The sequence below is a fragment of the Platalea leucorodia genome, assembly GCF_965183815.1.
Source record: "Platalea leucorodia genome assembly, chromosome: 1".
NCBI classification, from domain to species: domain Eukaryota; kingdom Metazoa; phylum Chordata; class Aves; order Pelecaniformes; family Threskiornithidae; genus Platalea; species Platalea leucorodia.
The window spans coordinates 110703065-110730256 of NC_138823.1; the positions used below are offsets into that span (position 1 = coordinate 110703065).

At 41.1% G+C, this 27192-nt stretch overlaps 1 protein-coding gene across 1 annotated transcript in view; it reads right to left on the reverse strand.

The window, feature by feature from the left end:
• HECW1 (HECT, C2 and WW domain containing E3 ubiquitin protein ligase 1) overlaps window positions 1–27192 on the reverse strand; it is a gene marked incomplete at both ends in the record, with an annotated part of 179009 nt that overhangs the window by 28166 nt on the left and 123651 nt on the right. The window contains 9 exons of the mRNA XM_082329339.1: window positions 7701–7853; window positions 10730–10843; window positions 12248–12368; window positions 14522–14631; window positions 15703–15786; window positions 17794–17890; window positions 18089–18194; window positions 24602–24736; window positions 25359–25544. Of these exons, the coding sequence (XP_082185465.1) occupies window positions 7701–7853; window positions 10730–10843; window positions 12248–12368; window positions 14522–14631; window positions 15703–15786; window positions 17794–17890; window positions 18089–18194; window positions 24602–24736; window positions 25359–25544 (1106 nt within the window). The remainder of the gene's footprint in view (window positions 1–7700; window positions 7854–10729; window positions 10844–12247; window positions 12369–14521; window positions 14632–15702; window positions 15787–17793; window positions 17891–18088; window positions 18195–24601; window positions 24737–25358; window positions 25545–27192) is intronic.

Here is a 27192-nt window from a genome sequence, read left to right on the forward strand (position 1 = left end):
AAAGACTAAATGGCCTTAAGCAAGGGGAAAAAACCATAAAGATGACTTTTGTAAAAACACAACAAAACAGAATGCCCGCCTTTCCCTCAACCCAAACTCTAATTATGGAAGCAGTACTAGACAACATGAGATTCAGAGAAAAGGAGGAGAGACTGAGAGACACCTCTTCTTTCAACCTGTGTTATATCACCATTCACATCCTCAAAAGAACTTGAAAAAAAATCTCTGTAAGAGACAAAGTCAAGGATAAGGTAAATGTAAAGCAGAAACTTTTTTTTTTTTTAAATGGTTGCTGTAGAAGCTCATTTAGGAAGAATGTTTTTTTTCTCCTTCGCTTTGGTTTGCTTTAATCTTTCAATTCCTCCTGACCCTTAATAAATAATTAACCAGCTGTTGAAGCAGGCTCTATGTGATACAGTCATACATCAAACTTAATAGGAAAATCAAAGTTTACTTAAGTGCAGAAGGCATTGAGAGAGATCACAGTGCAGCAGCAAGAAGGCATTTCAGTAACATACCCTTTTCACATAGTCTTATAAAACGATTTCAGCTGCATATTTATTTTAATATCATTCTTGTCCAGACGATTTACAATAGTGCTTGAAAATTTCTCATGCAAACATAATTTATTTAAAATAAGATATTGCTAGTAATTAAAATTTATAGTGTAATGTAACATTAAATGCTTTGGGTTTCTATGGTGCCTTTCATCTGAGAATTTCAAAGCAGTTCAGAGCATTAGTGTACGTCAAATGGATTTCAAGTTGATTACATACTAGGAAATCTCTTCAGACGGAAACTGAGGCAAAGAGGTAATCATCTAGTTCCAAAAACAACAGGATGCTGCTGGATGCCCACTCTGGGGTGCTATAGCTGATCTGATTTTCAAGAGGATGATTTTTTAGCATTTTAGCATAAACAGACCCCTTCAAGATGGTTGCAAAATTGATCTTCTAAATTCATGCCTCCCCCAAACACAGACCCACACGACTGGCCCACGTGAGCCCAAAACCAACCTCAGTGTTTCTGACTCCCTTAACAAAACAGGTATTGGGCCGTATGTAGGCTACCTGCCACAATGGTTGAAACATTAAAGTTAAAGAGACAAATGAGTAATTTGGGCCACATATTCCCCAGAGCTGCTTTCAGTCAGTGGAGTAATGGCTGTTTGCAGACCTCCTGCTTAGATGCTGTGACTACATTTCTCCACTGTCTCTATAAAGAGCCACGGAATGTGCCTAAATCCATCCTATGAGCTGGTCAGCACTGGAATACAACCCATTAGGCCATGAGGCAATTTGTCACTTTCTTTAAAAAGACTTTAATTGAAATAAGTCATTCTCCGTGTAGCAGGATTAATGGAGCTTTGTTTCCTATAGATCTGTCTCTGGTGGCCCTATGTTACCAGATTGCAATAGCTTCAGCTCCTCCTACACATCTCTGCTAGCACTTCCCACGCTTTGGGGTATCTCCAGTTCCTCCCTTCCGCCTCCCCAGAGCTTTTGCAGCTGTCCCTCACATCCCCAAGCTACCGAGCGAGATGAGAGAGCTGGTTCGCAGCCTGCGCTGGACCCGTCAGCTCGCTCGTGCTAACTGGCCAGCCGAGAGGCCGAGCAGAACAGGTAACTGTTAGCTCACCAGCCCGCCCTCACCGAGGAACTCTTCTGCATATCTATCCTTTACTCAGCCACAAGTTTCTCAAAGCTTTTAGGAAATTAGTATCTTTGAGATGTTTACCTTCCTGTCAAATAGGTCTCAAACTGATTAGGAAACTGTCTGACGGATAGGCAGGGCAATTGCACAAGGCACAGCTCCTAAGGAAACTGGATTAAGAAAACCAACCAAGCTCTCTAAGGAGAAAGGACAGCTGAGGTTGCAACATTCTTGGTTCTTCTTGGGTTTATTAAAACAAAAAATGGGAAAAACAACACCCTGCATTCTTTGGCATGCCTGAGATGGATAGTGATGGCTATGTGGTTTCTCGTTTACATGAAATAAATAAAAGGGAAGGTCAGAGTTTGGCTGGGGGTATACCCACAGAGCACAGTGCAGGCAAAGGAGCTTGCTTTACCCATGGGCCAAGCTTGCCAGAGCACGTAAAAGCAATCAAGGCAGTGCCAAGCCTGAAATAATCAGCTCTGATGGGAGGCAGCATACATTTTCTCAGCTCAGTGTTGCAGTAACCACATCAGTTGGCTTGGAGGACAGGGAAAGCAAGTTCGTGTCTGCATGGAGAGTGGGCACAACAGGCTTGCATCTGCCTGCAGAATACGATGTAGAAATACATGGAAGTTTTCTGTCTGACTCTGTTCGGCAGCACGGCCTAGAATACGAGGGGTATTGGAGGGCAGAAAGAAAGGTTAACTATGGGAACTGAATGAAGAAACTCCTGCCCCAAAGCAGTTCTAAATGAGCATTAAGTTAATGGAGTTCATTAGGACATTGCAGCCAAGAACCAATCTATCTACAGCTTCTGGGGACCTGGGCCACTGGGTCTGACTATATCATCATCTTTGTGGTCTTCAGTAGGGTTCCGCACAAAAACATTTTACTCACAAGTCTTCAACTTTCTAATAAGGTTCTGCTAAATAAATGTATTAAATTTCATTTAAAGAAAAACAAGCAAGCAAAACACGACAGGACTTGTCTGAGATGGCTACAGAATGCTAAGTATGATTAGCAAGCTGTAAATACCCCTCAGATAGCTGTGACGCTGGGATACTGCTCTCTGGCTGCATAAATGTCACATCAAGGTCCGCAAATGCCTAATTGTTAAAAAAACCATGCTGTCATTAATTTGCTATGAAAACACAGAAAAAGATGTTTCAAGTTAGCATCCCTCAGATCTCCAAATGAATGTCTGTGAATGATTTTATCTGTCTAGGCCATCTGGTCTTCTACGCAGAGACTGGGCTTTTCACATTTCTGGCTGTGGTTCTACATTTACAAACATGCAATGAACTACAAATTTAAAAGTAGATGATGTGAAAAGGATTGCTGGGGCGAGTCGTATAAAAGACCAGGCAAGTGATCCGGGGACAAAAAGTCTGGTGTAGATGACTGTGCTGTGAGTACAGTGCTGTCTCTCGAAGAAGGCTGCATTACATCAAATTACGGGATTACTCCTGGGGCCAGGACCGCTGGGAAGGAAAACTCTGGCCCACTCAGAAGATGTGAAAAAGAGAGACTGGATTTCCACCTGACAGCAGTTTGCGAACACAGTGTTTTGTGAACTGAAAAGGCAACGGCGCTTTTGTTGTCACTGTCAGATTAAGTACTCACAGCAGGGAGGGAAAGTTCACGAGAAAACACTGAGAATCGCTTTATTCTAAGAAGTAGAACTTCTTACGTGATATTACGATGACAGCCAAATCATAAACATCTGCAATTGGTAGCCACATGACCAATGAAACAGCAGAGAGATAATACTCTTCAGGGTTGGTGAAAATGATACAGAAATCATCACAGAAGCAAACGTCCAGTTTACCATTTTGCTTAGCTAGCGCTGAGTAGGGAAATACTGTGGAAAATGACAGACAAAATAAAGACCTGAGGAAAACCACAGTGTATCACAGCATGAATAGACAAATCATTCTGTTGCAATACAGAGTGAATGAGATGCAGTGAAATGATGCCAGCAACTTCCTAGACCTCTTTAAAACGCACCATGAAGACGACAGGGGGAGTAACCAGTCACACACAGGAAGACTCGAGACTCTGCAAACTCGGGAACTAGATATTTTGTTCCCAGAATTTAGAAACACATTTCCTCCTTCTATTATGCATCAGGATTTTTTTTTTTTTTTTTTTTGCTCTCAGAGTTGATTTACCCATCCAACTTTTTATTATTTACTTCTTTTTGGTCAAAAGGAGAACTGCAATATTCAATCGAACCTTAGTCATTCAAATCAGACAGAAACCTTTTTCACCCTAGTGAAAAAGTACCTTTGCCTACCCTCTAATGTTGGGCATCCTGGACCCCAGTGCTTCAACGCTGCAGGGAACTGAAAGGCAGTCTAAAATCTTTCAAAGGACTGTTGGCAGGGAGAAAAGCGAGAAGATAATGTGGCAAGCTATTGGGAGGCATTTATTAGTTTGGAAGAACTCAGCATTATGGAGCTGTACTGAATATTACACATCTAACTTTACACGGAGTTGTGATAGAAACATTTAATATCCCCCACTACTCTGTCTCCCAGCGTATTGAGCAAAACTGGAGAAGGATTCTTCAGTGACTCACCCTATTTCAGCTGCCCAAAACACCTGACCAAGAGCAAAGACAAGAATATTATTTCTGGGCTAAACCATATTCTTTCCACTGAAATAATACGTAGCAGCTGCCACCACATTTTGCCCACTTATTTGGAGAAGGACAAGCTAACTTAAGTGGGGGTGTAAACCGTATTTAAGAAGATGTTTTCAAATGTCCAGGCAAAGAGCTAGACACGTTACCTAGATCAGACAGAATGGCTCGTTACTGGCATGGATTAAAAGCAGCTCTTCTGGCTATGAGCTTCAGGTACATCCTGCAGCATGCAGATAACGTGTATTGTCAAACTTCTTAGGTCTAGAGAGATATAACTGTGTCCTTTCAGATACAGGGGGATTTAAAATAATTTTTTTTAACTTTGAAAATGTGTGATATCTTCTATTTTGTGTGTTCAGCATGCACATATGTTAACTGAAGGAAAAAGTCTTATTCAATGGAAGCTTGCAGGAAAAGTGTTAAATCTCAGTTTCTCCATAAATGAGAAATATTTTCCAGTCATTATGTCTCTTTTTAAACTTGGCATACATACAACTACTCCGTGCTTTGATGTGCTCATTTTGGACTCAGAATGCTGTTTGTACAAAGAGCAAGGCATGAAATAAGCCATTAACAGGGGCAGAACTGTAACTTTTAGGCCAGGGGAAAAAGCAGTGTTTTTCTCAATTCTGCCAATATGAATAAAACTTCCCATCTTTGCATTTTGTTGTATTTGTCTCAAACTCACCGCTGTTTGCTTAAGGAAGAGAAAATGTAAAATAATTTTGAGATAATTTTTTGCTAGCCCTGTTTCTTAATATAGCCCTGTCTGGATAGGTCTTGCAGAATTACTATACAGAAAAACATGTCAAGGGTAGATTCCACATAAATGATAAGCCCCATAGCACCAAAAGGCATAGAGTTGAAGAAATCTGCAAATCTAAACCAATTGTGGTTGTGTGGTTTTCATGACTGACATAAAACTTCAAGCTTTGAAAAGACTATGAATATTAATTATCTGTGACCCTAGGACTCTCAAAACTGATTCATCCATCTGTGTTAACTGATGTCTCATAACAGATTTGGGAACAGGAAAATAATCTTTATTTCGTGCATGTTAGAGGGAGGAGGCTCTGTTGGAATCATCAAGTAAATCTGAGAAACAGCAGTTTTAGCAGTTTGATGAGAACAAAGTTGGAGAAAGACTGAGAACTTCAGAAAACCCCATTCCTCGTGAACAAATCACGACAAGCAAGTTAGTGCAGTTCCCTCAGAGAAGTTAGCCTACAGAGCCTTTATGGGAGAACTGTACTCTCTGAGTTTTAAAAAGCTTGGTCCAAATCCTATCTTGGCTGGCTGCTCAGACTTCTGAATACAGTACTCTAGGGTTACATATGAATAGCTGAGATCAGTCAACATAGACAGCATAAAAACATTTAGAATGTCTAGATATCTACAAGCCAATCATGAAACCTATCAGGCTAATTATAAACTGCTGGCCTCAGCCAGTTATTTCCATAACAGGTTCAAGAAGTATTTCCGAGCACTTACTGGATTGCTTCTTTTTCCCTTGGGTTTTGCAATCTCGCCCTATTTACACTACTTTACGTACAAACCTCTTTGTTCATAGCATTTATTTCCTTCTGCAGGCCAAGGGACTTCATTTCTCTTTCCTAAAAAAAGAAAACCAAAAATGCCCAAAGCCCAAATAACATGCTGTATACAAGAAGCCTGTATAGATATGTGTAGTTGGGGAAATATTATTCTAAGTGTCTAACTGCTACCGGTTTCTGAGTTAAATGCTAACTGCTACAGAAAATCATATTAGGTATCTCTCTGCTGTTCTTTATGCCCAGGATACCTTTCAAAATCTGCCTCTTCCATGCTGAAATCTCTCAATGAACAGAAGAAAATGAGGGGATCAAACAAAGTATACACTTTTTGCAGCAGAATGTATCACGTAAGAAAACTGCAGCTGAACTCTTTGCAATGACAGTATTTATAACAGATAAGAGTCGGGGCCTATTTCAAATACTACTGAGATAATGTGGCAGCACCGTTTCTCGAGAAAGAGGCCTGCGTCCAGTTGGCTCACAGTGTGGACAAAATGATCTTGGGTTTGCACCTGCCTAAGTAGTCCTGTGCCCTGAAATCAAAATGCATCTTCACAAATACAGCCTCCTGAATCAAAACTTGATCCATGCTGCCTGTTAAACTGAACAAAGGACAGGCTTTATTTCTTCTTGAAAACTAGGAAGCCACTACATAATGTCTAAGGATTGCAGTGGAGATGGGCAAGCTGTAAGAACTAAGCCGCTCTCTTCCTGCTAATGTCAGCAGAGAAACAGTCTAATGCAAGGATCATTGCTAGCATAATGCTCCACTGCTGGAAGTGATAATGCAAAAATAAAATAAAATAAAAAAAAAATTTCAGAGACCATCCTAGGTCCCAGCAACATCCCTTTTTTTCCTCTGCAACCTTAATAGAGGTGACGGTACAACCATTTAGTTGTTCTTCATCTCCTCTTCACTGTAAGCCAAAGCAAAGGAGGACCCCTTTACAAGAATAGAAGGGCATGTACTATTTACAATTTAAAAGGGGCCTGAACTGCCTTCCATTTTAAAAAAAGGATCTCTGAGAGGAGCCAGGGAGATTGGTTAGACAAAGAAAAACATCATAGGAACAAACCCATGTGGCAGTATTTCTTTGACACAATGAAATCCCACAAGGAGTCAAAACGATGCCCAGGGCTGACAGCCCATGCTTCACTGAACCACATCTTAAACTGTCAAAGGGAAAACAACTCCCAAAGATGGACAGATCTGGAGGCGGATAGAAAAATGAGGAGATCACAACATGCATTCAGAATTTTTGATAAAGAAACAAGATCAGCAATTTGTCTGCCTGCACACATACTTGTTAAGGTGAAGTACCTGCTTGCTCTGCGGGCCTTGCCACACACAAGCAGGGACACTCTGTCAGGGGAGAAAAGGCAAACTGCTTTCACTGGGACTTTTTTTAAGGCCTGCAGTAGGTACAGAGCAGCAATGTGGCTCTTAGAGAACACCGTATAGCTTCCAAGCACAATGCTGCTTGATGTACAGAAAGACCACACTTGCTATTCTTAGAAAGGGACCAAGGAGAGGAGGCCTGGATTAAGCAGAGCTCTCCTCCCTGTCCTTTTCACATTCACACGGAAGTACACAAACATGAAGTCCCAAGTAATGCGAGCAGGACGTTTTAGTAGTAATACCTCATCACAACTCCTTTTTCAGAGCCCGCTGTTGTATTTACACTTGCTCCCTCTCTTCCTTCTCCCACCCTACTTCCCACTTCTTCCCAGAAGCAGTGACATTTGTGTGTAGTCTCGTCTAAACTGGCAGCTTTTGTTTTGCATTTCCATTTCTGTATTGCTCTAAACGGATTGTTCAATTCTGCATAAAATGTCCTTACCATTCCAGGTGATTTTCAACAAAGGCAGACATGGGGCTGATCTGTACAGTGTAAGTGTCGTTGGCTGAATACTCAAACAGCCCGTAATAGGGATTGAAGAGCTCCTGAGACAGAAGAAAGAAGAATTCTCGGGAGGGGCCACTGTAGTCCAACCTGGAAAAGAAAAGGTAAAGGTAAAAACGATAAAATGATGCTTATTCACCTTTGAGTAAATGTCCTGGGTTTTGCCTACATTGGCTGCTGTCTAGTACCTACCCTGTGCAGTCAAGTGTTTCTAGCATGGTGTATCTCCCCTCTCAAAACTTGATTCTGAGCTCTAAACAAGTCACGATGCTGAAACTTCACCAGCATTCAGGCTGATCTGGGAGGAATCATAACTCTGACACATCCCTTGAGTAGTTTCTTTTCCTTTGTTCCAAAGGCTTAGGAAACTGGAGGTAAAAAGCTCAGCCTTGCCTTAGCTGGCTGGCTAGCAGAGGGCTAGCTTTTTAGTGAGTGGGTTTGAATTGCCTAGGAACACCTGGGTGCACAGCCCAGACTGAAGTAGAAATTGCTCTTACTCTCCTACACTGAGATGCAACCAAAGACACAATCTAGCCCCAAGGATGCTTTCTTAGCTATAGGTATAACCTAAAGGTCAATGCTGAGCAAAACCAAGTCCCAACAGAACTGTGTCTTAGATAGAATGGTGATTCCTCTGTTGTTCCATCCAAGCTCTTCTGCTTTTCTCATAGTTTCAAATACACGTGGTACACCTTAAGCTGTGCTTTGCTGTTGCATGATTTTGCTCTGTAGAGAGTCACCTTTTTTCCGTGTTGCCTTTTTTTTCTTTAAACTCAACTTTTAAATCAAGCTGTTTCCAATTATCTGAACTTGAAAAAAAAACCACACCAAACCAAAAAAGCTGCATGAATGCATTAAACCCAACTGTGATGGATTTATTAATAACATATCGTCCTTTAATAATGGTAGGTAGGTTTTTTCAATCTAAAATAAATCTACCTGTAGCACTATGAACAAATGATTTGTAGCCATATATCATGTGTGCCAGAAGATTTTCTGAGGTGGGCACTATTCCTCCTACTTAGCAAATGTAAAGTAAGTGGAAAACTCTGCAGCTGGATCAGAATGCTATTATGTTTGAAGTTATGGAAGCATAACCACAAGGGGTTGAATGATTGATTTCTAGTGCAACTAGAAAGATGATAAAGGGCAGGCTGGCCCATCCTCTTCTGTTTTACACCTGGAGATTCAGTACTTTTCTCTTTGAGCAGCTTCAGCTCTAGGATCGTGCAGTGAGACTAAAGCCACAACAGCAAAAGGGGATGGTAATCAGCCCACACGAACCACTACTGCTAACCATGTAACAGATCTGGTTCAATGAACATTAAAATACTGGGCTAAGCCTGGTGATGGCTGGAGTAAAGACCTACAAACAACACCTGTCTATATTCAAAAACCTCCAAGGAGAGACCAGGTATTGCATTTCTGGGCAACACATTAACTCATCATAAAGCCTTCATAGTTCATTTTCAATGTCATTTTAGCTTTGAAACATGTGGGAAGCTGTGCCTGTACAGCATCACGTGGCCATACAGCATCAGCTCTTCAGTAGCGAACTGGTATCTTGGAGTCTCTCCAGCAGGACCTGTATTAGCATTAAACAGCAGAAACCCTGGGGGAATATATCTTCAGATGTAAATGAATCAGTGAAGAACGAATGAATATGCAAATCAAATTGGTTTGTAATTTCTCCTGAGGATACTGTGCCACACACAGTAAAAGTTATTAGAGATGTGGAGAAAATAACATGACTTTGGCCGGTGTTAGCATACTAAAACGCTATTCCAAAAACGCAAACAGAGGTATGCTGCATGTTTATGCTTTACTTGCAAGCCAGAGGCAAAACCAGCGGTGAAAGACGACCTCTGTTAAATAATACCAAATCCATGGAGTACAAAAAGTAAGAGTTAAGAAAACCCCTGATACTGAGGCCACTGAGTGACTCTCCCTGAGACTGGTGACTTCTGTTTTCCGCTGGACCTAACATGTCCCAGACAAGCTCAGCTCGGCAGAAGCTCTACACTTGCCATATGCCACCTCAGAGCTGACAGCGTCAGCAGTTGCTGGACATGCTGAGAGCTGCCCCAGAGCCTTACTATCCTGGTACCTTTCGAACTGAAATCCTATCCATGTGGGGTTTTTTTAAAAAAAGAAACTTTATATACAAAGCTATTGAAATATGATTTCAAGCCTTTGTTTTATGGAACACTGGAAATACGCACAATGGCCTTTCCATTATAAAAACATGTGGATTAAGCCTCAATTGCAATGTAGCTCTTGAGGTGAGCCAGGGTGGCTTTGAAAGGTTCTGTTTAGATTCGGAATCAAAAGGTCAGGGGCTGGCTTTAATCATACAGGAACGGCTCATGGATTTGTAACGCTGACAGAAGGTCCCCTGAGAAAAGGCCTTCTCAAGAGACTTCTGTTACTTTTAGCTTCCAACTGGGTGAGTGAAACTGTAAGGACTGAACAGCATTCTTGTTTCTCACTTCGGCCAGAAACAAGAAGTCCACATATGGATAACAAACGATCATTAGATGGCATGCAAAGCAAAAAGTTTTGAAGCAAAACCAGATTTGTTTTGAAGAGTTAGAGTAACAAAAGGGATAAAGGTCTGGTTTCTAATTATAGCCCTGAGACTGATTCAGTGTGTGAACATGGGCCTGTAGTTCAGTTTTGCCTTCCACCCAGTCAAAATACCCATGGCACCAAGATGACATTAGATTTAACCACTTAAATTGTCACTTTGAGACATCTAGATGGAAGGTGCTACAGGAAAACGAAGCATTATTGCTATTGTTATTTTTAACCAGTGTTTGAGCTGATTAAGATGAATCATGTACTCAGAGGTAAGACAAAACCAAAGATACATTACATAACAAGTGAGGCTCAGCCTTAGTCAACTCTGTAAGTGTTTTGCGACATAACAGCTACTTCAAAACTGATAGCATTTAGTGGTTCCCTACCCTTCCTCGCCAACAAACGTGACGTAGAGTTTGTTCCGCTGGAGCTCCTTGCGTGAATATGCCATTACCTGGTTGAAGGTGCCTTCCAGCAAGTGGTCACGTCGTATAATTAACCTGCAAAGGGAGGCAGAAATAGAGATCTAATGATTCAGCCTTGTGTGAGCCTGTGAGGCTGAAGGTAAACAAGAGCTGGCAGAGAGACATTCATTCTCAGAGAAGTTAATAAAGTTGCATCCACTGGTGCACATGCTACTTGACCATTATGGGTTTTGAGGGAGTTGTTTCATTAGGCTTTTCTATATGCCTCAAAGGTGAATTTCTTCACAATGCTCTGATTAGGTTCAAAGCGTTGCCTACTTAAGACTCTCTGTAACACCCTCTATGTACAAATCTGCATGGTAGAGAGGGCTGTGAGTTTCCTGTGTATGTGAGGTCACAGCTTTCTGGGATTGGCCCCAAACTCTTCCTGGATTTAATCCAGTGAATGTCCATGGAATTACTGCTTCTGTAGCAGGGTAAGCAAAGGGAGTATCAGCCTCTGTTTATACAACACACCTCTCACTCCCCTGCCAACCTCTAAAACAACTTAATGAATAGTACATGTAAACACCAGCTATGCAAGAAATCCTTCTTGTTCATGGACATTTTAAGATGGACCTTCTAAAATGTATTTTGTGTCTGCCTTGGACCCACTTAGCAGGACACCAAAAGGGATAACCGACAGCTAGGACTCCCCAGCTCTGTAAGAATATTTTGATGATGACGTTTGCCTGGAATAAATTGCTTAGCTTCATGCTTTTTTTTTTTCCACAACAGATGTGATTTGGTAGGAAGCCAACCTGATGTATAAATTCAACCAGATGCCCAGGAAACACCTCAGAAACATATAGTCCTTTGGCCAAGTTGGATAACCAGATCGAGCACAAGTAGGTAAAGACTCAAAAGCCAACTAACAAGATGTCTGGAAAGCAAACTCCACAACCTAGTGACAGAGATCCCCAAAACACATGAAGAGAGGCAGAAATATCTCTAGTTCAAATCCAGGAGGGCTACCAACACAAAGAACTACTGAAAGTTAAACCTGCATGTACAGGCTAACTTATGTAGGGTCATACTCTGGTCCTGAGTTATACTGATATGTAGATCCAAAGGATTTGGAGGTCACTCCATCATTACAATAATGTAGCTGTTAATAATCTCTGGTGGGTGTTTGCCAGAATGGATGATTTTCTTACTAGCAAATTATAGGTAGGAATACCAACATGCCTGTTAAATAGGTAGGGAATGGGAGTGTAAGAGAATATTAATCTAAAAGAAATAAAACTTCCACACAAAAGCCTCTCGAAGGTCACTCTTTTGCAGGACACATTAAGGTCTTATTTCGCCCTGATGGTTCATGTACAAAATGCAATCTCTGGTGTGTTTCACACTCCCTATCAGTGTCTTCATTCATCGATAATGATAAAAGACAAAGCTACACCACGTTAGACTATTTGAGTGACTTGTCATAATACTCACTTAATTTTACCCGGACCTTGCCCATACCCTTTGGCTTCAAGTTTTCGATAGAAATTGCGCAGCTTGGCTTCGAAGTCCCTCCTGTATGGAGAAGGTGCTCTTGCACTTGCTCGCTGCAGTCCTGGCGGGAAAATGAACAGCATCCTAAAGCGTAAGGGGCTTTAAATTTTTCCAAATCATGCAGCTGATGTTTCCAGACAGAACTGGCTAACAAATGCATTAGGAACTTTTTACAGGTATACAGTGCACTCAGTAGTTCTACCTGGCATTAATGGAGTTGTAGGCTCCTATAATTCAGTGGTTGCAATGACTTCCAGGGGCTAGGTCTTCTTCACTAAAAGAACTGTTAAAAGCTCGCCTTGTGTGTGCCTTTGTGTTGCCTCAGCCTTTAACTGTGATTGATCTGAACGGAAATTCAAGGATCAGAAAGGCATGAAAAAGACTGACATGCGTAACTCCGACTCACTGCCATTGGTATTTAGGCTTTCTTTCCGTTTTGTACTTTAAAGAGATCTCTCTCCCATGTATTGTATAGGAGATCTCCTTACTTGGCAGGATTAAATCTCCGGAGCTCAAAGCAACGCTTCTCACTGGAGCCTAGCACCCTAGCCAAGCTGGGACTCGGGTTTCCCTGCGTTAATCTGGCTGTATATTAAACACTTCCAGCTATCAACACAAAACCCCTTTGTGGCATCAAGAAGGATTTCTGTCAGCAAGAAATGCTACATTTTCCTATTATGATTCACACATACAGCAGATTTTTAGCAATTTGGGACCTGCTTTGTTTTGAAGTCTGCATTCTCAAAGTAGCTTATTAGTCCTTTTGTATAAACAAGTGCCATGCCATAAAGGGTCAAAGAATGGATCCATGAAATCCCGTTTTCCTATCTTCATTACAGAAGACAATAAAAATAATTCCTTTTATGAGAAATCTGGCAGAAAATCCTCAACAGGAAGGCAAAAAAAATTTTTTTTTTTTAAATTATATTTAGTGGGAGCACAAAGTATCATCGTTGACAGGAGGGAAGGACATTAGTAATTGTCTCTGCTGGTAAAACAGAAAGGCATATTTACATGCAGTGCAAAGAGAATCCCTTGTGACACTTCTTTTCTTCTGTTAAAGTTTTTTTCCCCCTCAAGACATAAGAGAATGAGTGCTCTCATGGGCTATGTAACCAGTGGCAGAAATAAGCAAGCAGACAGTATGTTGCTGGAAGTGAATATTTGCCCTTCTTGTGTTTTCACAAGAACAGGTAAAGACCAGTGAAGTTCTTTTAACATTCTCCTAAGTCATGTTCTTGCCAAATACTTGAATTTCTTTGTCTTGCAGGAAACTTGTTTATGACCTGTCCTGATGTAGAGGAGAGGAACTGTATTAAAAATGGTGTTAAAACTTGTTAATGAAAGTAGGACATTCTGGCAAAACACTGTCCTCCTATAGACAAGGGTTCAGCATTTAACTTCTTCACATCAAAAACCCTTCCAATTTTCCACAGCCACCTCTGAGATTTGAATGCCTTTTGTCCATTAATTTTGTTTGAAACCAGATAATTTAAATGAATGTTTAAAAAGCTCAGCCAAAAATGGATTTCTTCAGATCACATTTCTGTCGATGCTCTCAAAATGGCCACTGGACACAGCCATGCAGGGAGACTGCGGTGGGGGTTGTATATCTTGGCAAAAGGGAGACATTAGCTCCTCAAATTTCTATAGCATAAACAATAACTACAGAGACATACCACAGCTGGAAATAACCTTCTCAGACAGCATGTCTTTCTGGAAAATATGTTTCCCGTCAAACCTAAGTTAATGAGCTCAACACAGGAGGTCAGACTAGATGATCAAGATGATCCCCTCAGGTCTTAAAATAGATGAGTCTTGGGAAGAGGAGAAATCTTTGGAACACCGAGTGGAGGAGACTGAACTTTACAGGAGTACTGGAAGTATTGCAACACACCTTTGATTTGGAAGCTGCTCTTTGCTTCTGTCACATAACATAAATGTGCTTCCATGTCAGTGAGTTTTTGGAGTGCACCATTCTCTTATTCTAATCCTTTCCAACTATATAAAAAGCAGGAAAATACCTTCTTCCATATGGGCAATTTCTGATCTCTGTGCTTCATCTACTGCAAAAAAGCAGCCGGGGTCAGATTTGGAGTGGCCACTGGAATTAGCAAGCTGACAACTGATGCTGGCTCTGAACCTGCCCCTTTGTATTTATTAAGAGAAACACCACAAATACAAGATTTTGTAGTATTTTCCCCATCTCCTTACCTGGAGAATTTTGGGGTGATGAACAGGGTGAGCAGCGAGGAGAGAAACTGTAACCAGGATGGAAGGCAGCCTGCAGTGGTATGTAGGACATAATATCCTCTTCAAAAAGGCTGCATGGAAAAAGTCATAGGGAGAGGTTTGGTTCACGTTCATCACATGAGGGAATGTAAATATGGTGCAAGTCTGCTGTGGTCGTAAGCTTGGGTACATCTCTGAACTCATGGATTCATAAAATCCACAAGTTTCCCAAATCAGACATGGTCACCAGTGACAAAGAAGAACAAAATTAATTTTATTAGACATTTCATGATGACACAGTGCCTCAATCTACTGATAGAGAGTAAAGATATGAGGCTACGTAGTAAACAGGGACAACTTCAACACGTTAGAAGTGAGAAGCAAAAGTTAGACACGTGTCTCTCAGGTTGTTTTTCTTGGGTCATACATTTTCACATAGCTCAGCTCTTTGACCATTTGGATTAAGTTGATGGGAATAAGTTGTAAACTTCTTGCATTATACAGTGCTATATAGCATACCAAAATCACCCGGGTAATGCAACGTTTTCCATGTAAGACCAAGACAATAAAATAAGTCCTTATCTGTGCTAAACGAAAGTAGCTAGGACCTAAAGACCAAGCTCCCTGGTCCCAGTAAAAACTAAAGCCTTATCTACATTACCTAAACAATGCTCACTGAACCGTACATCGAGGTTTCATTAGTGTGACACGGCCCTGCGTGCGTGGGAAGCACCGCTGCAGTAAAACTAGCAATTTAATGAGTAGTTACATTATTTATTTGTACTGAGAAAGACAAGTTTTTTTCCTCTTTAAAAAAAAAAAAAGCGGGGGGGGGGGGGGGGGGGGGGAAGAATTTTTCCATTAAAAGGCAACATTTTGACCTGATTCTTTTTTATCTGCTACTTGATGGTAACAGCTATATTGACTGAGCTGGCTGGGGATGGAGTTTACTGCACTGATGGAGGCTGCCTTCCAGGAAGTAAAAATTGACAGATATACTCTGTCTGAATTATTTTGGGTGACTATCAGTAACAATGAATCCTAGTCTAATTATAAATTACCTGGAAGATTTAACAAAATCTTTTCAATTATGCCGAGAAAGAGCCAGCCGGCTTCTCTGGTACCATAAGTAATGACATTATGCTTTTGATCAAATTGATTACCTCAGCAGAATTACTAAATCTGCATCACAGGACAATTTTTCAAGCCCATGTGTACCCTCTGTCCGAATGTAATGGATCTTCTCCCTGAAACATAAATGATATTATTGAGAAGAGAAAAAAGAAAAAAAAAGAAAACATGCCATTTTCAAGGCATGAACTACGTTTAGAGTTATCATTCCTTGGTATTTTGCCAGTTCCTGTTCCTCTCCTTACAAGAATGGCAAACATCTTAACTGCCTGATTCATTTTCTAATCTCACTAACAAACTTGCAAAAAAGAATTTATTTATATCACCCAGTTTCCTGATCCAAAAGCAAGAGATTTTATACCATATTTTAAGAAAACAGAATGATTCTTAGTCCTCCAAGCTCATGTGTTGCACTATAGCTAAAGTCACTGACAGATTTTTTTTTAAGGCTACAACTAATATACCACCTTTCCTTAACAGAATTTCACATACTACCACTTCCTTTACCTCTGTCAGTTCTATCTGGCAAATAACACTAACATATACTTGATATTAATTGATCACACAGAGGTTATACAGTATATGTGTAAAACCATACATTTTGTTGTTTAAAGAATAAAGAGTGGGAAACATAGGATAGGATCCTATCAGCAGATTAGGACCATGGAAGATAGAGACCTACACCCCAGTCTGTCAGTGTGTTTCTAAAGCATTGCAGTGTCCAAGGATATTTATTCTAGTGTCAAGTTAAAGGATTCTACCTCAAGTCAAGAACATGCTTTAGTACCTTGCTGAGTGGGGCTGCAACGTATTGCAGAATCAAGCCCTGTAAAAGACGGACATTTCCCTCCTAGGAGTTTGCTCAATACCTGCTGTACGAGCATTAGACAGTAGCTTGGGATCACTCCTGACCTAAGGTATAATCAAAGCAATGACCCGGAGGCGAAGGGCTCAATATCCTCTTACAAATCTCATTACGCACTGGCTAAGCTGCCTAGTCCCTATCACTAGTCAATTTTGTTCTCTGCTCAAAAGGAGATAAAAGCATCATCTGTTCTCTGAGAAATGAGAATTCAAATTACAGCTGAGAAAAAAAAAATAGTCTGGAATAATTTGATGGTGAAGATAAAAAAATCCTCAGTTACAGAAATGCACATCTTGAATACTGGGAGCATTTTTCATTCTGTCTCCCTCATTTTATTTGAATGTATTAATTCCTCCAGGAAGGAAGTCTAATCCTTACAGCCAAAGAACTCTTTGTCTGGCCCTCACAGGTAAACAACGAGTCAGTAAGGCTATCGGCAGAAACTGCACTGCAGGAACTTGAAGATCCTTCCCTTGCTGTTCCTTCCCTCCTCCGCCAGTCCCACAGCCACACTTTTTACTGCACAGTACAAACTAAATTCTTGATCAAACTCTTAGGTGGTGCACACTGGCATTGCTGAGACTGACTACTGCCAGCTTAGGTTCTTGGCCAAAACAATTAATTTAACCTTTGGAATTAGAATGAGTTTAAATTGTACTGGCTTTTGGTGCTGTTTTTTCTTTTTTTAAACCTAACAGGAAAGGAATGGGCATAAGAAAAAGAAAGATACAATTTAATTACTTTGGAAAGGACTACCATTAAGTCATAAGTGAGAAAGATTAAAGACAGGAGTATAATATACTTCATAATGTTCCCATTTCTTTATAAAATCTAGGGTGACTATGTCCCTGGCACAGGTGTAAATCCAACCATGAGGTAAAATCCTGGTTCTGCTGAAGTTACTGGGGTTTTTCTGCTGACTTCCATCCAAACACAATTTTAACCCTGTCTTCTGAAAAGCAAAGTGATAACTGTAGGTGAAGACAGAGTTTCTGCTATTCAGTAATACTTGGAATGGAAATTAGATATGTCACTATTTGCCCATAGTTATTTTAGTTCTTCTTACTTCTTGTGTGTCTGTGGAAAATAACTATAGTAAGTACATAGATTCTGGTGGTCCACACCTACTTTTTAATGGTGACAGTTCCACATGGGGCCCAAGTTCATCTTTTGTACTACATTTACTAGAATTTGTTTTTCCCCACTACAAGAAGGCCTCCCTGGAACTTGGTTTCAGCAGTCTGGAAAAAAGCGGTACCTGAGTGCGTGGTTTCTGGCCAAGCTGGGCTGACGCTCCTGCAGCATCTCAAAAATGTTGGGTTGGCGTAGAAATGCAACAATCTTGTCATTGTAAGCTGGAGAAGGAAAAAAAAATACAGAGGCTTTATTTACCATTGAGGGGGCCTGGTCACGTCACCGTGACTGTGCAGGGGCACACTGACTGCACTGCTAGTCAGGCACAGGGCAACATGAAGCAGCGCATGTGGTTGATGAGAAGTTCTAAAAAGCATCTTTGTGAGCATTGCTTTGAAAAGGAGAGAAACTTGGCTTACCCAGAGGTAATGCCTCGTGATGGTGCTGGTTTCGAATAGCTGTTACGAGACTATTGCCTGGTCTGGCCAACAGAGTAACTCCTCTGTTTCGAGAGACTTCGGAGGCCTACAACATCAGAGAGGAAAGGGAAAGAATGATCAAACTGACCATCCATAGCACATCAGTCAGTAAAAAGGTTTCTCATCTTTACCTCTGTGACTTTCAGAATGGTGCATGATGCTGACTGACTGAAGGACAGAAAGCCTGCATGAAAATTATAGCTTTATACTCCAGCCAACTTAAAAAAGGTAGGTAATACTGTGCTTCCAAATGGAGGGACACCATTATCCACAGCTATCACACCTCTTTGATGCTGCAGTGAAGGCACCAGAATCCAGAAGTAAATGCAAGTTAATAAAGGTATTGCAGTGATGGAGTTCTCAGGTTCAATGAAAATAAAATCACTGTAATATCATAAAGTCTCTTGTTCTAGCATAACTGCATTTACTTCAAAGTTTTTACAGCAATGTGAATCTGAAAGAAGAAAAAAACCCCCACAACACTGTAACATGTTCACTCAGCATTGTTAAAGGGAAATTTAATATTGGAAATAACATGAGGGAGGTATATCTATGTAGATCACAGGACAGAAAAGGGCTATATCATCACAAAAGGGGGTTGCCTAACTTGGATAACCAGAAACAGAAGTTGAATTGTATACACTGAAAAAAGAACACAATCCAAATAGCTGATAAAAAGAGTAGTAAGAAGGAAATCTATCACTACTGCTTAACTGAGACACTTAAAGAATGTATCTAGTGAAGGGAATCATGTCAGGAAGGCAGATACATTAAAAAGTGGGAAAACACTTAGGTATGAGGACATTAAAAGCCATACAGTGAGGTCTGGCAGTCTGTTTTCAGTAAGTCATTACTTGCTGGGTAACTCTTTGGGGACTTGTGTAAGCTGAGGGGAACCCACCTCTCTCCCATATGTGTTCCTCCAGAATATGGCCACGGTGAAGCCAACAGAGGAGCACTGCTACAAACCCTGTATCAGGACAAGATGCGTTAGGAATTCCAACTGCCATTCTACTGGGCTAGTAGCTGCTCCTTTCTCATGGCACAAATTGCAGTACTTGGCAACCGCTTCAGGAAGAAATTGCCCCTACTCCAATATTTTAAATGCTTAGGCTCTGCATCCAAGCAAATGGTGCCAACCCATTTTCAGTAGTACGGCCAAATGCCAGGTCTTCCAACTGGATATAAATGAAAACCGAGAAGCTAAATGTGACTGGCAAGTTGCCTTTCCAGCACATAAAGCATAAAATGTTTATATGTAACAAGATACCAGTCAATACACAGGTTAAACAATGAAAAAATCTTAATTATTCTAATTAAACATACTGTAATTGAAAGCACAAAACTGCTGTGAAAGTGCATGGTGAATGTTTTGCTCCATCATTTAATTATGATTTTATATTGGAATGCATCTGCTGACTACAAGAGAGTTGTCCCAGTGTCAGGGAGAACGGTCAAGCCCACAGTATTTAGCAGACTGATATGTTAACCTTGGTCCAACCCTTCTCACCTTTAAATGTAGGAAGAACTTTCAAGCAGGTCATACACAATTCCCTAAGTCCCTCTGCGCTGTGCTAACATCTCCTGCCTTTGTCTCCTTCTCCCACCCCCACGGGCCAACCGACACAAAACAAAACAAAAGTTGAGCTCAGGCTTAGGCAGCTTTTACCCCGTGACCCAGGCATCCCTGTGGCCTTTATGGCATTCACTCTATGCTATGGAAGAAGGAGGAGGCTTAGGTGCAAGAGGTGCCCTATAATGCATTGCCACAGTGGGCACGAAGCCCTTCTGGGAACAGCCCTTTCTTGGGCTGTCTGTGGGCAGCATAGTCAAGACCATACATCGGCCTGCGATCGGTTGTAGTAGCGAGGATGTGTGGGACGGTGCTAAGGCACCGTGTTGCGCTCAGCTTCTCCGCTTCCAGGGAGCTCTGGAGATCAGGCGAGGATGCCTCTTCCCCAGCTCCTTGTAGAACGGACTTGCATGGGAGTGCGGATGGTGGGTGAGCCTGGTTTAAGGGTGGTCTCTGACTCATCCTTGACAAAGACAAATCCTATGCCCTTGTTGCTGCACATAGATTTACTGACAGGAAGACAGGAAGGGGGAAAGGGAAGAGTAACAGAGGAATTAAACACCTGCCTCCCACAAAAATTAGCACCGGTTGGTGTTTGCTCATCACTTGGGAACTGCATAGTACTTCTGCCCAGCCCGGAGCTGGATCCTCCCCTTGCTCATGTCACCCGATTTTTAATTTTTTTTCTTTTGGCTAGCTTTCCAGTGCTGCTGAGTTGTGTGCCTGAACATATTTCTCCTGAAGCAAGAATTCTGAAAGAAAACGTGTCTAGAGCCTGTGAAGAGAAACCTTCACTCCCCCCTTCCCTTCTTCCCAGTTCTGGTTTAACAGCTAAAGTCATCTAGATTGTCAGAACCCAGTTCCGTACACACCTTAACATGATAAATTGCACGCTCCGTGGTGCTGTACTTCCCTTCATCACCATCATTAGGCATCGCTAATGCTGTGTTTGGATCATGGTCTTTACACATTTACACCTCTGAACAATTTTTCTCAGGCAACACAACAGGAAAATTCCCAGCCGTCTAATTAACTTCCATTTTGCTAACACTCCTCTTTCCAATCTTTTAGCTAATATAGTACAACTGATTGCTCCAATTCAGTGTTTAATCACAATCACCTTGTCTACTTTGACTTTCTAATTGAATCATTTAATTTAGATTAGCACATTATTCTCTAATTAAAAAAAAAAAGTGACCCCTCTAATGATTTAGTGACCTGGTTCATCTAGTGCAGGGTAATCTGACAGATTTATGGCAGGGTTTAACAGCTTTGCAATTGATACTGGGATGTTGCAGCCAGAGTAGAGAGTCCAAACTATCACAGGAGCCTTTCGACGATATAATACCCTTTCCTGGGTTTTATATCACTGCTGGATTTGAGAGGCTCCCGCCTGTTGTTTGAATCCTGCTACTTGCTTGTTGCGGTTTGGGCCAGTAAGGAGATTTATATACTGCTATATTCCAGTACCTCCTCTGCTTTTCTTGCTAACCATAAACTCTTGCTTCTCCATTATGGATGCCTGCTTCTTTCTTCTTTTTGTCTTTAAAAATCTCTACCCTGTAATCATACATGTTGATTTCTATTGCAGACAGAAAGTCCCTCAGAGGGAATGGAAAGCGCTTCTGACCTGTTCGGTTTATAGCAGTGACAGAAGGAAATGAAGCACTTAGTGACCTATGTTCTTTTAGTTACTGATGGTCAGTACAGCTACCTGAACTTTCTTTTCAAAAATCAGGTAACCAAGCATAGCATCAACCACCTTTTTCCTGTAAAGGATTGATACCCTTAAAGAAGTGCTTACTAAAGAATCTGTAGCATTTTTATCAAATTTATATATAATACCATTTAATATCAAGGATCTACTCAGGTAGACATCAGAAGTTTTCGCAGAGGTCCTTCATTTAGGAGAATACTTCAACATGAAGAAAAGCATAAATATTACAGACTAATTTATGGAATGGATGCTTGCTTTCTTGGAAGAGGGAAATGGAGTACTATTATAGGCACAGATAATATTTTTAAAAACACAGCCCACCATATAGAGATTAAGGGAAAAAGGGCAGTTTTAATCTCTGCATGGCCTGTTAATAGTTGGGGTAGGCCTTGAATAAAAGTACTTGGAAGCAACAGCCAACCTTCTATAAAAACTATGCAATTGCTATTTCTATTCTCTACTGAGAATGAATTTTAAATGTCATAAAGCAAAGAAAACTGCCATATTTGAGACAGCATATTTTTATGTTCCAATTTCATGAGGGAGCTTTAAAAGTACATTTGAAATACCAAAAATCAATTCTTTATTAGTATTGCAAGGTATTCTGTTCAACACCACAGATTATTAGGCAGGAATCAAGGCCACATTTTGATGAGCCAAAAGGATTCAGCAGATTCATGGGTGTCATGGAAGGGAGGGCAGATCATCACCGTTTTTACTTCAACACCACAGCCTATTCACTGCACTGCCCCTGGCCAGGGAGCTCGGAAACTTGTTGGTGACTAAGACAAAACTGGCTTTTGCACTATGTTTTGGCCTGAAAATATGAAGAAATGGAGACTCAATGCCCACGTAATAATTTGTTCCTATGGTTAACTACTCTCATTGAATTTCTACCCTGCCTTATTTTGATTGAATTGGTTTGTCTTTTACTACCAAAACTTAGTTCTGGTAATGCCTGTCCTCTCCTAGGTTAAGCAGATCTTTCTATTAATTTTCTAATAATTCCAGACGTTACATTTGCTTTTTTGTCTGCTGTTGAGTACCGAGATCACAATTTCTTAGAACTGTAATAATTTCTTTATGGTGACTCAGCTAAGAGGCATTGCTGAGTGCGTGAAGCTGGGGTATTTGTTTTTTCCCACTTTGGGCTCATCTGCCTATGATTTTTGTCTGCTCTTTCCTCAACTGATCACTCAGCGTCGCAAAGTCCCTGGGAAGTCCGCACGACATTCTAGCAGCTCATTCTGGCACACTCAGGATGTCAGGTGTGTGTGCCAAGGCAGGGGGCAGAGTTTTCATCTCATTACCCTGGCTCTTTTCTATACCCTCTCTGGCACCCACAACCAATCACGACTGAAGCTGCACTGTTCTGCTCTCCTTCAGGCTGTTTGACATCTGTACACAATGTTCAAAACTAGTGGTTGTCTTTCTTGGTCCTTCATACTGTCCTGGTGACAGATTCCAGAGGCCACACCACCTGCTCGGCAAAGGAACCAGCTGGACTGCAGACAGCTGACACATGGCCAGGACAAAGCCCCAGGTGTGTCCCTACCAACATGATTTATAGGACAAAAGCACATCCAAATGTACTTGGAAGAAATGGCATGGAACATGCGGCTCTTAATAAATGGGCTGAGTTGCAAAGGGTTGAACCTTTTCCTTGTAAATGGCGGGCTTTCAAGCACCGAGCCAAAGTCCTTGGAAATCAATGGGAGTCCTTCCACTTGAGGAGCAGAGACTTCCAGAAGGGAAGCTACTGACTATGACAAGGGTGCAGAAGCACTGTGGGACCCAGGCCACCGAGACTGTAAGATGAAGGTGCCAGCACTGATGGCTCCCGAGACAGAAGGCCCTGTTTCATTGGCTGATCATGCCAACTCAGTGGCCTCAATGAGCAGTTTCCAATATCCCCAGAGAATCATTAGTCAAAAGTATTCAATGCTTTTCACTCCCTTCCCTGCACTTGGTATTTTGGGTTTATTGCAAATTGTTCTTTGCCAGCCTTGCCAACAGTTGCAAAACCAAGTGTCCTTTTTGGGCTAGGTCATCCGAGTTGCTCAGTGGTGTTTCTGTCCCCGACATGGTGAATCTGTAAGCAAGCCCCAGGCAAGCATGGGCCCAAATATGAATCATCGCGCAGGTGACTTTCACATTCATGTCAATTCAGTCACAATAGCAACACTAAACAGTGGGCTGTTGGCAGAGGGAAGTTGCTAAGTCGGTGGAAAGATATGACTTAAATAGATCCATTGATACACTTCTATCTTCAGAAAATAAGTTGCCACATTCACCCAAGATGGGGAAAACCTACCCACGCTACTCATGCCTTGTCTGCCTTTGGTTGTGAAGTACTGACCTCACACCCTAGTCAGCTCCTGATCCCAACTCCATTTGGCAGTGGGAGGTGTTCAGACTGGTCTGGCATTAACATAACATTAACATAAATGTTAATGTTAATTTCACATGCATTTTTCCGGATGTTCTTCGGGAAGAGGAAGATCCTTTGGCCACAATTCATCTCCACTCCTATTCAGCTTCAATCTTTACAAATCTTCAACTGTATGGATGTGCTATATGAAGAATCTGATTGCTGGTACTTTTTCCTCCTTAAATCCACAATACAAACCCAGGATTTATGATTCTATCAATCCTGCCCATGGCCCTGCATGATAAAAATCATCCCCATGAAACACAGGAAAGATGTTTAAAGTGACTGAAAGCTAGGGAAGCAAACCTCGACATACATTACTACACTACTGCTAGGGAGTATATCTTTTCAGAGCACAGTCTCATGGTGGGGAATGAAGAAACCTATGAGGCTGATGAAGTATCATGCTATAAAAATAATGAATGACTTGACTTTACTAAAGCAATACTAGGATGTCAAATATGGATTCTTCTTTTAAAATCTATTTTGTTGCCATTTCACTTCGGTTATTTAGTTTTACTTGGTTATTATTTTATTCTGAAAATGGTCAAAATATAAACCTTCATTACCAGCAAGCTCCGAGATAAACCCTTCAGAAAGAAAAGTCCCTTATTTCCTTTGGAAGATAAGAATCCACAAGACAGTCTGCTTAAATGCATTTCAAAGATAAGTGCTTTTAATTCTACAGGAGATTGCTGTCAAAAGTAACTGTATTGATATTAGCACAGTTACCTCTCCAGCACTGTAGCTACGAAGTCGCTGAAGATGTTGCCTGTGAGTCAGGTGATTAGGGAGACGACCATTCTGCAGCGGGATCCTGGGATCTATGAAAGTGGTAGCACGGCTATTGTGGTCAACGAAGAAAGACTGAAACACACAGGAACAAGGTTTTTTTGTAAGAAGACTGCCAACACTGTGATGGTATTGTGGGATCATAAAGTGAAAACCACTGGCAATTGTGTGTCAAAAATACCCTGTTCAGGTACAGTCCATGGAAGATATCTGCCAACGACAGGACTTTCTTAGTTGAAGCTAGAATAGCTCTTGGAAAATACCTGAAGCTATGTAGGTCAAAATCATGTGTAACGGCCATGAAGTAAACAAGACAGAAGAGAATAAAATTACTGAGGAACACTGCTTTAGCCTGTTTGGTGGTTCCGGAAGTCACTCAGCAACGCTTCACTGGAGGCAGAGACCCTAAGCCAAATTTTGCAGTCATGACAGATCTAAACTCTGGCTTAAACTTTTTTGTTAGTCCGATGCTGCCTTGGCTATGGTGTGATATTCCACAGAAAGTTACAGGGTCACCACTATGCTTCAACACATTTGTTCTTGAAGCTTTTTCTGCTTCTAAAATAACTCTACTTGCTGCTTGTGTTGTTCAAACCAAACCTTCACCAATTTTGAGTCAAGAAGGAAGGAACATTTAATAATCACGTAGCCTGATGTGCTGTGTTAAACAAGTGATTAGTTTTGTTGGCACTCTTACCTTGCCCTGCTGGTCAGTTTTTATCTCCCAGCCACGAGGAAGCTCCAGTCGGGTATCAGCAAACATGTTGATAAAATTCACCAGGTCTCTGTTGTGCTGATAGCGCTCAAAATTACGAGCATCTCTACGGATCTTCAGAATCATATGCTTCAAGCAGGTACTGTTAGTGAAGACTCGATAGGCACTCTATGAGATGGAAAACAGAAGCAAGGAAAACCAGTTCTGATGTCAAAACAACATATTTGGTTATTTCATGGGACATATGCCCAAAGAACTGAAACAAATCCTGTTAGAGTCAAGAATCATTTCCATCTCATTGTTTTGATTTGAATAACTACTTTACATGAACACCCAGAATTAAGAAACACAATCTGGGAAGTGAAACATCCCACACATTATGCACAGTTAGCTTGTGCATAAACTGCCTTTCTAATGCACTCCAAAAAGATGGTTAGCTAAAACATCACACACTCAAGATGCATGTAGTTGTGCCTATTTCATTGCTTTCATTGGTCAACAGAAACAGTGCTCGTGTGACTGGATGATGCCCGAGAGATGTAAAGACAGCTGTGAACATGTATTTATGCTATAATTCAAATCAAGATGCACGGGATGGGATTCATGAACTTAAGAGGACCGCAGTGCAGATGTCTACATCTAAGCCTTATTTATGGTCACTTTGTAGCCACAGGACAAAAGCAGGCACTTTCAGTTGTCTATTTTTGGAAGATATGAATCGTTTCCTGGAACTGAATATTTGTTTTTGCCATGACTACAGAGCATGCCAGATAGAGACGTTTTCGTGAGTCAGATGAACGCCACCCCTCAGGCAGCTAGCTGTATCTCACAATGGGCATTAAATACACCTCTTAGAGGAACGCGCCCTGATGCAGTTCTGAGTGAGTTAGGGCTGATCTGGTTACAGAATAGGGGCCAAAATGAACTGTATTTGTTGCCATGGTGTATTCAGTGATAGAGCACCACAAAATACACTTGTGGTGACAACACTTTTTCTCATCCACAGGCTACTCTTGAGATCTTTTACTTCAGGGGAAAAGCTCCTCAAGACAGGGTAGGAAACTTCACAAAAATCTGCAACCCTTCTGAGCATTTCACTAGAGAGAAATTGAGTGCATTGGTTCTGCTGGTCAGCCCAAAGGATTTAATTACTCACTAGAGTAATGAAGTATCGCTGGAGGCCTCACGTCTCCAGTGAAGTGAGCCCCGGCGTGCGCACCTGTAATCTGTCCAGAGAATCTGACCCAACAGCTTTGAATTCTCAATTTCTATGTACTTTTAATGTATTTTTACCACTATAATACAATAAAACACTTGCAAGTATTATCTTTATTTTGTAAGGATTTATTGTGGTGGTAGCACTGAGAAGAGAATACTTCCTGCAGCACAGGGTCCCTAATTATGGCAAGGGTTGGTAAATGTTATGAAACCATAGAGATATGATCTCTGCCCTGAAGATGACGACCTGATTATAACCCAGGAAAGCTTCATGGTCACAAATTGCTAAGATCCCAGCCTACTCCATAACAGAAGTTGTATTTTGATATAATGTGTGATCAATGACTGTCTGAGTATCTCTTAGCTCCACTAAGGCAACAAAGAATGTAATGTAGTTTTATCCCTCCATGGAAATAAAATAGCTGAAAAATGAGAGCCTTTCCCTTTTAATTCTAACTGCTGGATAATATTTTCCAATCCCAACTTCATTGGCGTAATTAATAGCCTGAAATTTTAATAGGGGCTTGTGGTTAAAATATTACAACCGTGTTAAGCCAAAAGTTATGTGGGACATTATTTCTGTACAAGTGGAATCTGT